This window comes from Nematolebias whitei, chromosome 11 (assembly GCF_014905685.2).
Source record: "Nematolebias whitei isolate Nwh7 chromosome 11, NemWhi1, whole genome shotgun sequence".
NCBI lineage: Eukaryota > Metazoa > Chordata > Actinopteri > Cyprinodontiformes > Rivulidae > Nematolebias > Nematolebias whitei.
Window position 1 is genome coordinate 38,589,390 of NC_056508.1, and position 16,172 is coordinate 38,605,561.

Sequence of the window (16,172 nt, forward strand, 5' to 3'; positions counted from 1 at the left end):
CCCAGCCAATCAGATGCAAGCATTCTGACCAAAACAACTTTGATGGCAAAATAACGTTCATACTCTACAGAACAAAAATTTGTTTATAATGTACAAATGCCGTTTTTATGATCATAATTTACAGCTAAACATATAGTTAGGAGATTTTTTTAAATGTGTTAAAATAGAAACGTTAAATAGTTTATACCTGTAAATTTGGAAATAGAAAATTACAGTATGTAGTATTAAACTTTGGGGGAAAATATTTTACAGTTTACATACATGTTTTGATGCTTGATTACAACTCTAGTGCTAAAAGAAAGAAAACTGAATTTAGTCAGTTAAAATTCTCTCCAAACCAACTTTCTTAAACATGTATTTGTGTTTTTGATTTGGCTTATTTGGCCTTAGGTTAATTGGGGTACCTTTTTGTCTGTGTCAGTAGGACATTATTAAAAGTGTTGTATATTATCACTCTCAATAATAATAGAGTTTATCAGTCACTCTTATATTTGATAACGATATGCAGCCGACTGCCTGCTTAGGCATACAGGCATGAGGGGGTGCAGGGGCTTCTGGCCCATATTCATTGTGTATAGTCTACATAAAGAAAAGTGATTGTAATTGCAATTTGCTAGAAATTTTGTGTTTAATGAAGGTTTTCTGATTGCCCTTTCATACATCATAGCAACTTTTAGGTATTTTCTTTTAAAATAAGGTTTTAAATAAGGTTTAAAATAAAGACTGACACAGTTTTACACTGGTGAGAAAAGAAAACGGTGAATATAATCCCAGAAGGCACAAGAGGAGGAGGTGAACAGAGAGCATTTCAAGGGGGGAATGGTTCCTATTCAGGCTGTCAGTGGGACACAGAGTCCTGCTTGTACACAGTGACACAAACAAAGGCAGTCATATATCTCATACAAATGCTGACACTGTTATTGTAAATCTCAGTTGAAACAAAGGTCAAATAAAACTTGACTGATGCTTCAGCATAAATCTTTACAATCTCTATACCATTGAAAAATCCGGAATGTGCAACAAAATTATTTCAAGTCAACAAAATACTTTGATCTTATTGCATAAATGAGCTTAATCTTGCTGCTGCATTGTTCCTTGCATGCTGCAGCTTTTACTGCTCAACACAAGGTGGAGGTACAAGACTGCTCAACATTTCTCACTGGCAACTTCTCCCATGCAACAATAAACTGAATCTGCATAACCATTTTATTTTTATTTGTGTTTAATGGTAGTTTTTTATTGCACTTTATCCTGCATACTGTTTGTGACTGACATAAATTGTCAGCCCACTGTATGATTTTATTTATAAGTGTTGTTCAGTAAGAAAACAATTCCTCCTGGTGCTTTTGGACATTTTGGTAATTGAAAGACAGATACAGCAGATATTTTGACTTTCATTTAAAAAACATTAAAATTATTACAATGTGATCAAATCTCAAGTGCAAAAATATCACATCATAATAACAGCACATCAGCTAATATTATCTAACGATTTCAACAAAATTTGAATGTTTGCAGGTGTCCAAATCTCCCCATATATAAACTGCAGCATGTTGTGGAGACAAAGCAGAATCAGCAGAATGTGTGACTTTTATGATACTGAGGTTATTTTCTGTAGCCTGCAGGGAAGGAGAATGCTGTGAAACTTTTTATTCCCCCCAAAATAAGGCCTCATGAGGCTTGTTTTACTGAAAGGGAACAATGTGCCCCACCAGCTCTCACAGGGAATAAAAACCAATCAGTTGAGGAATAACACTGCTGCACAAATTGTACTTCTCTAATTTGAGGGAATACACACAAAAGTTTAGTTCACTTATGAGTGCTGGTACAATAGCCTAATGATAGAGAAGAGGAGGGGACATGTTAATAAATTACAGATGAGCAACAAAAAAAAAAAAAACACAAAGTAGGGCAGTTATAAGCAACAGGATGTTTGTCTTCTAATGTGAACAGTCAGAAGAAAACTGTGACATCTCTGACGTAGCTCAGCTTTATAACCCTACAGCACTGACCACCTTCCAATTACTGGACTGAGCATAACTTGCAAAGACTGCAACTTTCTATTGTTGTTTCTGCAAGGAAAGCAGACTTGAAAGTATTGCACTTCATTACCCAGACAGGGCATCAATGAGACGCACATCAGGCTTTTGTTCAGCTACAATTAGTGAAATATCTCATTGTGAAAGTATTTGCTGGTTGGTTGATTGAGATGCTTTTCTGACTGAGGCCCGCCTGGAGAACAATGGGGTGGTGGGTGGGTGGTCTTGTTGTCCCAGTGGGTTGTTTATGCAAATTGATGTTGGGTGACACTTGATGTTTCATTCCTGACTGTTTTGGAAATTGCAGTTTGAGAGCAGAACATTATTTTACAGCCGTATTTAAAAAAAGAAAAAGTTGTGTGGAATTTAAACAAACGCAAAATGCAATTACTTAAGAAAATACCACATACCACTTTATTTACAGAGCACTTTGAACAGCAACAAGGCCAACCAAAGTGCTGCACAGCAGAAACAAACAAGCAAAGCACACGACAAAAAATAAAAAATACATAGATCCAAATGGAAGAAGATAATAACTAAAAGGTTGTAGAATGGACTTTGTTGGTTTTGAACCAGTTTGACATGACTGTCGATGAGGGAGAGGGCCGGCACCGGAGGAAGGGGCGTGCCAAAGAGACCATTTTAGCACCAACATAACTGGTTTGTTCCACTTTGGAGTAAGCTGTTGGGGGAAGAATCAGTTTTGTGTTGTGTTTCCTTGACTGATGAAGCCTTCTGGATGGAAGGTGAAACAATTCAGAAAAGAAAAAAAAAAGAAACTGTCCAGATGACCTGACTGAAAATTGTTGGATTGTAGAATACAGACAGGTTACGAACAATTCACACCATGTCAAAAGCCAGGGATTAAAAGTGGGTTTAAGTGAGACTTAAAAACAGTGATGGAGGGGGCTTGCCTGACATGTAGTGGTGTTATTCCACAGTCTTGGACCTGCAACAGAGAAGGCCCTGTCACCTCTGAGCTGACAGGTTCCTGGAGCCAATAAAGCATCTGATTCGCTGACCTCAGGGAGCGCTGTGGGACATATAGCTACAGCAGATCCGCAAGATAAGAGGGGGCAGAACTGTTCAGAGATTAAAAAGCATACAGAAGGATTTTGAGCTGAATTCAAAAGTGAACTGAGAGCCAGCGCAGGGAGGCCAAAACTGGTGTAATGTGCTTTCTTTTGCCTGTACTGGTTAAAAATCTGACTGCAGCATTTTGGACATCTGGCAGCATTTTGGCATTTTGGACAGCATAAAATGCAATTAAATACTTTCTATTTTTAATTTGATACAACAGAGTTAAAAAATGTTGTGTCACTCCTTGTTTAACCACACTCGCTCTACAAGGAGACAAGTGCACAGGTTGCTAAGTCAGAAGGCAAAACAGTCCAAAATACCCTGGACTTATTGCAAGCTGTACATTATTAGTCACTTATAGTTCACACATTCCCCATCAAATCTATACAGTACGTTTGAATTTAAAACACAATGTTTGCTTATCGTGTTACTGTTGCATACATCACTTCTGTACACACATGCTCTTGTGTGGTTATTGTTTGATGAGCATGATGAAGCCGCTCATGCACTACTACTTCCTGCTACAGATAGCATGCTTTTCTTGTGAACTAAAATCATTAAAATGTTAAAACTGTTCAGTATTTGCCAAGCTACACTTGTGCTGTAACAGTTTTATTTTGCTGATAGAACACTCTTTTATTATTTAATTTGATTGATTTCTTTGTAATTCTACCAGGAAAGGCTCCATGTTACATACTCTAAGAGAGTATGAATCACAGTATGAACGGGGGGTTACCTGAGATTTGAGCAGCCTTGGAGCTTTGCAACTATCTGTTGACTTCTGTTGGCACCGGGTCAATGGTATTGATGTTGTGACAGCAAACAGAAACGAGGATGAATTCTCAAGTGTAAAAATATGTTGTGTGTGTTCACATTCAGACAAATGCAGCAAAGTGGATTGGAAAGGAGCTTCACAACAGAACTGAGCAAAGTACCCCAGAGTTCATTTATTTATTTTCAAGATTAAAAGGATGAACTTTCTATCTTGGTCAAGTCAATCCCCTGATCTCAACATGATCAAAGAGCAAGACTGATAATTAACTGAAAACATCAGCCGTGGAGGCATACATTATGCAGGATAAAATCATTCTTAAGAGATAAATGAGGGTTTCAGGCATAAGGAAGTCACTCCATGCAAGCATAACATAGAACTGATATTAGGCAGTGTGTGTGAGTATATATATATATATATATATATATATATATATATATATATATATATGTGCATACATACATCAGCAGCCTTGGAAAAGACATTTAAAACCCATCATTCATGTTGAATGTGCTGTATTCCTAATTTTCATTCAGATCAATATGTTAGACTCAACACAACCTCAAATGTTTTATATAACAATTATAAATCTTTAAAGAATACAAGTTAATTAAAAAGGGTCGTATAAAAAGTTCATTTAAGGGCAGCAACAAATATAACTTGAAAATGCCTGATAAATAGCCATGCGATGGACCTGCGACCTGTCCAGGGTGTACCCCGCCCCTCACACAGTGATTACTGGACATGACCCCCATGACCCAAAATGGAAGAAGAGGGTAAAAGATAATGGATGGATGGATGGATGCCTGATAAATATTTTCAATCTATGTATGAAATGTTATCTATGATATTTTCAATCTATGTATGAAATGTTATCTATGAAGTATTTTAAGACCTAATTATACATAATCATTAAAAATGTTTCACTTTAATGATTACTTCAGACTGAATAATGCCCAGTCTTTGAAGAAGATGATGTCATGTTAATCAGTGATGTTTTTTTTATTTTATTTTTTTTTTTTTTTTTTTCATTCAAACTTTATTTATACAGGTTAGTCACATTGAGCCTCGAGGACTCATTTACAAGAGAGACCTGAAGAGACTTGAACATGTTCAGGTGCAAAGACAAATGCAGGAGTGTAGAAGGTAAACATCATATCAGATATTTAGTTTACATTTAGTAGAAATAAACAAATTACTGGCTTAAACATAAACCAAAAACTCTTGTTTGCAAAAAGGGTATATTTTGTACAAATGGAGTTCACAACAACAACAAAAAGTTTTTACCCGTATTTGTGCACTCATTTTAAAAAAATCATAAACTGCTGGTTATCTTATGTTATGGATGGAAGTTTATTCCTGTCTCTGAAAACAAAATATAATCCAAGTCATAACTTTAGGATAGTAGCTATCTGATAAATGCCAAGTCATAATTTTGAGATAGCCTATGTTTTAAATTTTAAACATTATTTTATAATTATGATTTAGCTTTTTAATCAAAGTGGTAGAAATGGGCTTCTATATAATAAACATAAATATTTATGTGTTCTAGTGAGTTCAGAAAATAGATATATGATTGTCAGGGCATGTTGGTGACACATTTGATTCAAGTAAATAATAATAAAACTGTATTTTCAAAGCAGCATCATCATCTATTTGCCCAGAAGCATCCCACTTATGGATTTTCCTCCTTGCTCTTGTAATATTTCGCAGTGGTGGCGACAGAGAGCTTCAGGAGGAGAGATCGTCCTCCTCCAACTTCCATCTCATTATTCTGGGCGGAGAGAGGAGGAACCGCCACACTGCTTCCCTGTTCTCTCACCGGTCTTTGGGTGCTATTCATGCAAAGCAACCCCGGAGAGAGCGGAAAAAACTGGGATATTATTTCACCTCCTGGATTATTTTTTATATTCTTACAGGATTTGGACTCTGCCTTTGCCCGGGTCGTCCTGTTGCACCGCGCGCTCCGCTTGGAGTGATCTCCTCCTTTTGTTGCTCTGCAGCTTGTTTTTATCCACAACTTCTGCCTCCTACAGGGGGTTCTTTTCTGCTTTCTTGTGTCGTCCTAAGAGGAATGAATGACAAAAACAAAGGAGGTTGATGTCCAGAACTCTCCGACTCACTTCTTCGCCTCGCCCAAAGAACGGAGACTCCATCTCCGGCAGAAGATGGAAAGCGGAGGCGGGACGGAGAGCTCGGACAGCGGGCCGACGCAGCACGCGGTGCCCGGCCAGCCGCCGCCAACACCCGGGTCCGAAGCTGCGGAGCTCCCGGCGGTGCTTCCCGTTCAGCCGGCGGCCGAGAAGAAGAAGATAAACCGGGCGCCGTCACCGGCCAGACCCAAGGATGTACCCGGGTGGTCGCTTACGAAGATCCGCGGAGGGATCGGGACCCCGACCCTGAGCGTCAAGCCCGGAGCCATCCATCTGGGGAGCCGCATTTCCAGGCGCAGCCCGGTGGGAAGCCTCGCCGGGAAGGAGAGTAAAGCGGAGAGAGGCGGCGGTAAAACTGGGGGCAAATCCCCCCTCTCCGGCGGCGTGTCCAAGTCCTCCAAGGCGGCGAGAAGCGCCAGCGGGCGGAGGAAGGTGTCGGACGCCAGCAGCGTAGGATCCGATGATTTATCCAAGGACTCCGGCTGCGCCGCCGGGAAGCTCTCCCCGACAGACAGCAGCTCGGAGCTGTCGGACTGCGCCTCCGAGGACAACAAGCTGTCCGCGGATGCTGCGAGCAGCGACGCCGAGTCGAGGAGCAGCCGGGGGCCGGACGGAGAGAAGCCGCTCAGGGAAGGCTCTCAGGCGGACAAGGCGTGTCGACAAGCCGCTGCGAGGACCGCCACTGAGAGAAGCGACAAGGACCGACTGTCTCTGAGCGCAGAGGCCGGAGAGGAGAGCGCTTCCCCCGGCGAGGACCGCTCGGTCACCTCGGTGGACAGCAGGGTTCCTGCCAGCACCTCTCTGGCTTTCTCAGACCTCACAGAGTTCACGGACGGAATGCACGAGGAGTACCTCAGGGAAATAGAAGAGCTCAGGTCTGAGAATGATTACCTCAAAGTAAGTATGCCTTTAAATCAACTGCATTTTCCCCCATAGCTAATTTAACCTAATCATTGGTATTTCCAAGGCTTTTGTCAAAGTGTGTGTCTGCAACAACTTTGATACACTCTGGATTTTATTAGGTTTGGCCTGGCTTTTTTTCTTCGTGCCCCCGCCCCCTTTGTTTGTTTGTTTGTTTGTTTTTGCACAGGGATGATGGTGTTATGAATAGTCAGCAAATTTTGTGCTACAAGACCAAATACATGCTGCATAGTAGCCTCCAACTGGAACATTTGGCATTGAAAAAACGTGACATTCTTTCAAAATAACGTGCCTGTTTGTTTTGTGGCATGTACCAGTAATTAGTTGTGTTTCAGTTCCTCACATGAAAAGGAGTGAGTGGTGTCAGCATTTGTTTGTCATGTTATAAAGTCTTTATCTAGCTGTCTTTGCTGTCCTTTTTTTACAAGTGAAATGCAGATTCCTTAAAAACTTTAGCTTCATTGTTGCTTCATTCTTGTGTGTTTTTCTTTCTTTTTTTTAAAGATTTGCTGCTTTCATGGTTCATTCTAAACGTTTTTTTTTCCTCTTTTTCTATTTCCATTTTGGTTCACCCATTAAGAAAGAGCAAATGGGAATTTCCAAACTGACAAAAGACAATAACCAGTCAGCATTTTACATTGCTTTATAAATAGTATGTACAATACTGAAAGTGAGTATTTCAATGTGTTAAATGAACCATAGAACCTCTGATAGTTTGCAGTCAATAAAGTAAAAGCAAACAGAAAGAGAGCAAATAAGTTTGAACTTTCCTTTTCTGAATCACAGTGAATGCAACACAACTGGAAGTAAAAGTTGGGACAAAATTAAATAAAAGGAGACCTATCGTTCTCTGAACTGAGAAGTCGATACCCTCAGTTTGCTTTATGAAAGGTTTTTAAATGGGGGGAGGGAGATGCTTTTCCAAAGTCTTAGTGTTGGTAGTGTCTTCAGACATCCAGTTACCGTATATCTTCTCAGTCAGAGAAAATGTACAACGTTTTATACGACTGCTTGAAAACCAAGATGATAATTGCATCATGTTATCTCTCTTCAGTTCACTGGGAGTAGTCTACATTTCGTCACTGTGATTAAAAAAACGACTCTTTCGGGTCTTCCAGTTCGCCTGCAGACAGTGCTGTAAGTGAATCCATTGGTCAGACAGACCCACCAGTCAAGCCTAACTTGAGATTTATCGACTAGGGGAAGGATCAATCAGAGAGCATGTCCTGAAGCACTCATTGTCACTGACCAGACAAGCCAGTAATTGTCAAAGATCGATTGGGAACAGTGACTGATCAGCAGCACACGCCTGTGGATTGTTTTAATTGTTTCCTCCCATCATTTTGTTTTATAGCTGTGTTTGGACAGTTCTAACGCTGATGACTAAAGATTTTACTTGCTCGTTGAAAGCTTTTGTTTGCGCTCAGAGTTACGTCTCATCAAGCTTGGAGCAGTGTTGGTTACTGTGTGTGAGTGCAGACTGAATATAGGACATCATTTTACAGAACCACTTCTTTGGACCACAGCGAAGCCTCCTGGGAGGCCCTGCAGTGTTGAAACAGTTGGTGCAGCTGTGAGGAACAGCTGGTCTGCAACCAGAAGACCACATCAACATACTGTTGAGATGTTAGACTGCAACTCTTACTCTAAGTCCTTGTTCTAAATCTTATCTACATTTATTGTTTCGTTTCTTAACGTTCTTGTCTGTCGGTCTTATTCGCTCAGAATGTTCTGCTTGTTATGTCTTGGTGCAGCTTCTGTTTCACACTCAGTTCATTCCTCAAATCTGACCTATTCTGATTTTATACTCGGTGTTAAATGTTCACTTTTAATCGGCTTCATCTTTAGTGTGGTCAAAAATAACAACGTGCTTTACATGGAGTCTGAACTTCCTGCTTTCCCACAGCAGAAACATGCAAATCACTGCGTGGCATGTAAAGAACAGCTTGACTGTATTACACAGTTTGATTCATTATATATATATATCACACAGATACTCTTGTATTATGTATTTCATTAAGTAAGTTAAATCAAATACATATAACAACCTAACCCATTTTAATCTATTTACTAACTTTTTCTCAAGTTAAATTTTAACCAGACAGTTTACTATCTGTCCTGTGACTACCTTTTCAGATATCAGATAAGATTATCTGTAGAACGTTTATTTAGGACTGTTTTAGACTATTCATCTCTACAGCCATCATCATTCCTTTTATCCTTTACATTTCTTAGACTCCTTAATACAGTCAAACAACTTTAACTACAACAGATTTCTTAATTAAATACTCACAAATGTTTCTTTTTCCACTTCATGCATTAAGGTATTTTCCGACTTGCTGAAAAATAATTTGAACTCTGAAAGCACTTTTTATGCTTCTGGTGTCTTTTCTCCTTTTTAATTCAGGAGACTCAAACTTTGTTTAATTGCCTGTGAACAAAATCATCAAGATCTACTTGTCCATTTGCAAGTGAATGCACCTTAAGGTTTGCTGGCCTCGCTGACTGAAAGTATTATGATATTGTAATGGCTAAGGTGCTTGTGTGATTAGGTCTCAAAAAATATTTTCATTTTACAAATTGAGTATGATCCTGGGAATTTAAAACAGCATGTCAGCAAATTTCAGAAGACAAATCTGCACGTTTTCCACTAACATCTGTTAAGAAGTTAGGAAGTGGTTCTGCTGGAGTTTTAGAGACGCTGCTCAGTGAATTTTCTCACCTGTTCAAAATGTCATACAGCTATTTTTTTGTCTTGTCTTCATTTCAATTTATGCTAAACTTGCTGTGTTTTAGCTTAGCCTTTGTTCATGTAAATTAGCTTTTATAATGGGATCCAAAATGTTTAAACAAACTTATATGAACAAGAATAGTACTCAGAAACATTTTTAGTTATGCAAACAACAGTTGTGTGCTTTAAATTACAAATCAGCATCTTCTGATAGAATAGTTGCATATTTTTTCTTTAATGTTTTTCATTTAAGAAAAGCAGCAAAAATCTGAAAGAACACATATAAACACAAATTCTGGACCGTAAATCTTTCAAGATACTTTTTCATTGTTGGAAGCATGAAACACAAGTGATAACTTCACCAAAACATTTATTCTTCCAAGAAATTGGTTGTAAAAAAATCCCATTCAAAGCTGTTGAAATCTGCAGTAAACATGTCCTCCAGATCACCGTCTGGCTCTTGACGATGACAGCTGATTGGTTGATTTCTTCTCCTGACTGGCTGGTTGCTCACATGACACAGACAATCTTTCCTTTTATTTCTTAGTTAGTTGTGAAAAGCAGGTCAGTGGAACAAGCTCTGCCTCTGTCGGTCTCCTGCCACACTATCTTGTGATTCCCTGCTCTCATGTCCTGACTTTTCCTTGCTGTCACATTTTATCATATTTATGTGTTCCACCATGTAATAAGTTGATTTTTTTTCTAATCCATACTTACATTTCATTCTATGATTCCTTTTAGTTTTGTTCTTTTGAGCACTTTTCCTTTTGCTCTTACTTCCTTTATTTCATTTTCTTCTGTTTTTTGGGGGGATTTCTTACTCCATCATTGCTTTCCAGCTGTTTCCCTCCATAATACAGATGTGTAGAAGTGGTTAGTGAAGATCAGATTGCTCCATGATGCAGTCCTTCTTAGTTCCATCCTTGCATCTGGTACACAAAATTACTTGCGAGCACACAGAGACACAATATCAGAGAAATACCTTTAATTGTAAATGGTTTTTTCTGCTCGTGGCAGATTCTTCCAACTGTTTAGCTTTGACTCATTTTCATATTCTGCACATGCACATCCCCAGAGCTTGTTGTTGCTACAGTACTGAAGCTGACCCACATTATCCACTATGGTGAATAACGAAAGCACTACTACTACTACACGCGCTCCTTTTCCTGTATCTTGATAGTCTCACACACACCAGCAGTTTTAGCTAACACAGTCTTTTTGACCATCAAACTGTGTTATACTCTTTTTTGCTGTCCTGTAAAGACAGCTAAGCCTTACACCTCTTTGTGGTTGAACATTTATATTGGACACACCCACAATGCTACATGAACAGCACCTTAAATCAGATTCAGATGGTTGATGCAATTCATGCTCTGGGGCTGCAATGAATAATTGATCTATATTTGACTAAAAGAGGGCTAGATAGCAACATCACTAAGTCATTTGTACTGGATTTTCTCACATTTGATGTTATGTTACGCACAAATGGAAAAACAGTGCTTATATTTTACTTTATATGTCTATAGAGTCTTATGGTAAATTAATGATGCTCTTGCTATCCTCTAAATAAAACTGTGAGATTTAAACTTTTGATTTCTCCAAAACTTACTGATTTTTAGTTGCTGAGAGAAAACATGTCAATGAAATACAAAAATGCTATAAATTATTATATTTAATGGTACTTTTGATCTGATGCGACAAAGAAATCGCACAGCGGTCAGTTTTAAGCAGACTGTAATTGCCATGCAGCTGATAGAAAAATACAAAGGAAGATGAGGTGAGCAATGATGAAACAAATTATGCTCATAGCAAGGTTAATGGAACAATATTTTGCACCTACATTATGAGAAGAAGTTTTGATAGCTTTTTGTAAATGTAGAATGTGATTTTAATGTGGCCACCTCTTTACTGCAGTCAGCTCTTTGCGTACAGTCATTTACAACTTAATGTTCTCTTACAGGTGCCTGCAGCTCATGTTTTATTTTTTTTTCAACCAGATGAACAATAGAGGAGCATCTGTCTCATAAAATGTTGTAATAAGACCCATGTATGCACTTTTAAACTCTCTTTCAACTAAACTAAACTCTACTTTTTCCAGGATGAGATGGAGGAGTTGAGGTCTGAGATGCTGGAGATGAGGGACATGTACTTGGAGGATGATGTTTACCAGCTGCAGGAACTGCGGCAACAGCTGGAACAGGTACTTTTGAGGGCAGACAAGCATGCTAAGGGTGATCTAATCATGTGTTTAACATTTTATAATCTATTGGCTGTACATCCACCTGTGTCAAACAGACAGAGGCTGTAAAATGTTATGAAAACTGATAAGTATGAGAAAGGATTAGTAGTCTTGTGATTATGTTTGTTCTTGAGGAAACCATAAGGGGCCGAGATGGTGTAGAGGCAGGGCAGCCGGCTTGGGACCCGAGAGTCCCAGGTTCGATCCCCAGTCACTGCACATCACGTGGCGTCTCTGGGCAGCACGTCTAATTCCCAAAATGTCCCCCGGGCGCTTTCAATAGCTGCCCACTGCACCACCTGGTGGTGGATGGGTTAAATGCAGAGACTAATTTCGCCATTGTATGGAAACATACAGTGCTGACATTGTGATGACATTATTATTATTATTATTATAAGGCACAGTGCAGGATAATTAAATGATCTCCAGGCTATCTGCCAAATTTGCTTATGCACCATAGGTAAACAGAACAGTGTTCTGGGATTTTATAAATGGGTGTTAATATTTATTGTGCAATGTGCATCAACATTAGCTCAGCTTTAGTTTGAGCACCAAAAATTATATGATTATATGCACATATGAAAACACAGACTTTTGTTTACGTGTCAGGTTTCACCAAACATTTTTTCCACAGAACCTTGCAAGAGGGAAACAACATTAAAGTTTAGAGAACCCAGATGCGATGAAAAAAACTGTGCTGGAAAGAAAGGGAAAAAAAAAAGCAAAAGTAGTGGTTGTGTACCACGTCTTCTTGTATTTCTTTTTTATCTCTGTAAATTCAATGACATTAAAACTTAGATGACACACAGAATCAACTGCTGTTATCCTTTTAGGCAAACAAGACCTGCCGTATCCTGCAGTACCGGTTGAGGAAAGCAGAGCGGCGCTCTCTCCGGGTGGCCCAAACGGGGCAGGTGGATGGAGAACTGATAAGGACGCTGGAGCAAGATGTGAAAGTAGGTGTTTTAAAGAGGACTGTAGCATAATTATTGATTGATACTGAAGAATGGCGTTAGAAGCTAATTAGTTACAGTATGTTAAGAATATATTGAGTTGAACTAATTGGTTTTGTCAAACAGGGTGTCCACCCATCCTTAAAATGTCTTTAAAAGTCTGCAATTCATGTATCTAAAATTAAGGCCTTAAAATGTCTTAAATTCGTAAAAAAAAATGTGTAAGTTTGTTTTAAATATGTTACTGAAGTAGCTTAAAATTTGTCAGGTCTGGAGGGATTAAAGTTCTCAGTTGCCACAATGTATTTCCGTTGTATGTAAAAATTAGGAGGAAAAAAAACGTGTTTCAAGCCGCCCGATCAAATGATGATACAAGAATTAAACTGAGGCTGCTTTCAGCCAATAAAAAGAACCAGAGTCCCAGTTTGACCCATACAGAGCAGAGCAGGGCGGGTCGTGCTGTCTGGTTCACAGTGAGCCTGCGACCCTAACTGAACTGCCCGCCCCTTCATTCAAGCAGCGGGTGGCGATTTCATCATCTACTCAAGTGTCCGGTGCCGCCTACTCTGACTGACACTTTTTATTTGAGGAGTCAGTCAATGCTTCAGCTGCACATGACTGATTCCAGTCACTTTTTTTTTTTTTTTTTGAACTTTTTATTTTCAATAACGGTTTTATAACAACAGATATACATGTCCACCCTTGTCACATCTCACATTTTGCATCTTCATATCTTATTTACACAGACCATCCTAGACATTTCACCTCCACCAGGTAAACAAGCCATCTAATTCTGGCACTGCCAGAAATTATCCAGGAACATTTGATGAAGGAAAAAGACTCTCAAAGATGCATCTCCTTCAACTAGATATTTGCCCCATTAAGAAATACCTATTTTCATTAATAACATCCATAGATCTATAAATCTCAATAACAGCAGTGACAAGGACAACAGTGTACATAATGAAAATACAGACTAAAATAATGAAAATACACAATAATAATACAAAATAAGTTAAAAAAGTACACAATAATAAAAAAAAAAAAAAAATAATAAAAAAAAAATAAAATAAAATAAAATAAAATAAAGAAAGAAATAGAGGTGTCAAGGTTACAATATGAATTTTGCTATAGGTTTCCACTTATTTTCAAAGGTCTCCATCTTAAGTTGTAGTCTTGCTGTTGTTTTTTCCATAATGTAGACTTTTCTAATTCTATCTCTCCATTGTGTAATACTAGGCGGCTGAGGTCTTAACCAAGCAGATGTTATACACTTCTTTGCAATCAGAAGCAGGACCCTGATCAAGTATTTACTGTCTTTGTCGATCATATCCGAGTATATTATTCCTAGAATATATACAGATATGTCCAGTTCTAAGTGAATGCCCAAAATACCTCTTATACCTATTTGCACCTTTTTCCAAAACTCAACCACCTTCGGACAATCCCAAAATATATGAGTAAGATCCCCCACCTTTCCACAATTTCTCCAACAAAGCCAAGATGTCTTACCATATTTAGATGTGATAATCGGGGATCTAAAGTAACGCATCTTAACTCTCCAGTCAAATTCCCTCCATGTTGGGCTATTGGTCAACTTGTGTCCAGAACTAAATGTTTCTTCCCAATGCTCATCTGCTATTATTATATTAGCCTCCAATTCCCACTTCTCTTTAATCTCCTTATTATTAACATTGGACTCATCCTGCAGGCTTTTGTATAGTTTTGAGATCAGGCCTTTTTTAGATTCACCTTTTGCTATTGATAATAAAATTTCTTCAGTCTTGGTCATATCTGTTGAGATTTTTTGCCATTCACTATGATTCTGAAGGTAATGCCTGAGCTGCAGATATCTAAAGAAGTCATTTTTTTGTAAGTTAAATTCCCGTCGAATTTGTTCAAAAGATTTCATTATTGATCCTTTAAAAAGCTGTGCTATAAATATCAGTCCTTCTTTCGTCCATCTCTCAAACCCTGCATCCATAGTAGCTGGGATAAAATCTGGAATCTTAGCTATTTTTACAATTTTTGATATAGAGTCAGGAAATTTAAATTTCTTTTTTATTCTTGACCAAATATTAATTGTTTCCTTAATCCAATAATTTTTAATCTTGAGATTTTTCAAAACCACCTTTGTTGTAAAGGGCAGTGTTTGTAGAGATAAATTTGGGCAAGCCCTTTGTTCCATATCTACCCATAATGTTTCTTGATCCTTTGCTAACCATAGGGCTATGACTCTCAATTGAGCAGCCCAGTAATAATTCTTTAGAGCCGGTAAACCTAACCCTCCATCACTCTTTGAGGACTGAAGCATTTTGAGTTTAATTCTTGCCTTTTTATTTTGCCATACAAACCTTGATATTCTTTGGTCCATCTCTTTAAAAAAGGAGTTTGGAATGGAAACTGGGAGTGACTGGAATACAAACAGTAGTCTTGGTAAGACATTCATTCTGATTGTTTCTACCCTTCCCTCGACGGTCAGTGGTAGAATCTCCCATCTTTCTAGGTCTTTTATAATTTCCTTCTTCAGCTTCTCATAATTTGCTTTGAATAGCTGTGAAATTTGAGGTGTGATAATTATACCTAAATATCTAAATCCATTATTGGTCCATTTGAACTTTACTTTCTTTTTTAGTTGTGTTGGGCATTCACCTGATAACATCATTGCGACCGATTTACTTTCGTTAGTCGTATATCCAGAAATATTTCCGTACTCTTTAAGGCCTTCTAGTAATGCTGGTATTGATCGGAGTGGATCTGTTAAGAGTACTAATAGATCATCAGCAAACAATGATATTTTATGTTCCACCCCTCCTTCATCTCTTATTCCTTGGATTTGTTTATTCTGTCTTATTGCTTCTGCCAACGGTTCAATATTAACCGCAAATAGCAGTGGACTTAAACAGTCCCCCTGTCTAACTCCTCTCTTGAGATCAAAAAATTCTGAGCAGTATCCATTGATTCGAACTCGGGATTTTGGATTTCTATAAATTACTTTCACCCATTCAACAAATTGCTGTGAAAAACCAAATCCTAGTAGTGTCTGATATAAAAAATTTAATTTTACCCTGTCAAAAGCCTTTTGGGCATCCAAACTAATCAAGAGAGAAGGTTGTGATTTTAATTGTGCATATGACATTACATTTAGTGTTCTTCTAATGTTGTTTGCTCCCTGCCTGCCAGGAATAAATCCCGTTTGGTCTGGATTAATCAATTTAGCTATATATTTTTGCATTCTACCTGCCATTATATTTGTTAGTATTTTTAAGTCATTACATAATAAG

The 16,172-nt window shown here is 38.3% G+C and overlaps 1 protein-coding gene across 1 annotated transcript in view; it reads left to right on the forward strand.

Moving 5' to 3' along the window:
- The first annotated feature begins 5,891 nt into the window (after window positions 1–5,891).
- soga1 (suppressor of glucose, autophagy associated 1) overlaps window positions 5,892–16,172 on the forward strand; it is a 107,419-nt gene continuing 97,138 nt past the window's right edge. Inside the window, exons 1-3 of the mRNA XM_037684983.1 lie at window positions 5,892–6,941; window positions 11,795–11,896; window positions 12,769–12,891. Coding sequence (XP_037540911.1) covers window positions 5,970–6,941; window positions 11,795–11,896; window positions 12,769–12,891 — 1,197 coding nt within the window. The 5' untranslated portion in view covers window positions 5,892–5,969. The remainder of the gene's footprint in view (window positions 6,942–11,794; window positions 11,897–12,768; window positions 12,892–16,172) is intronic.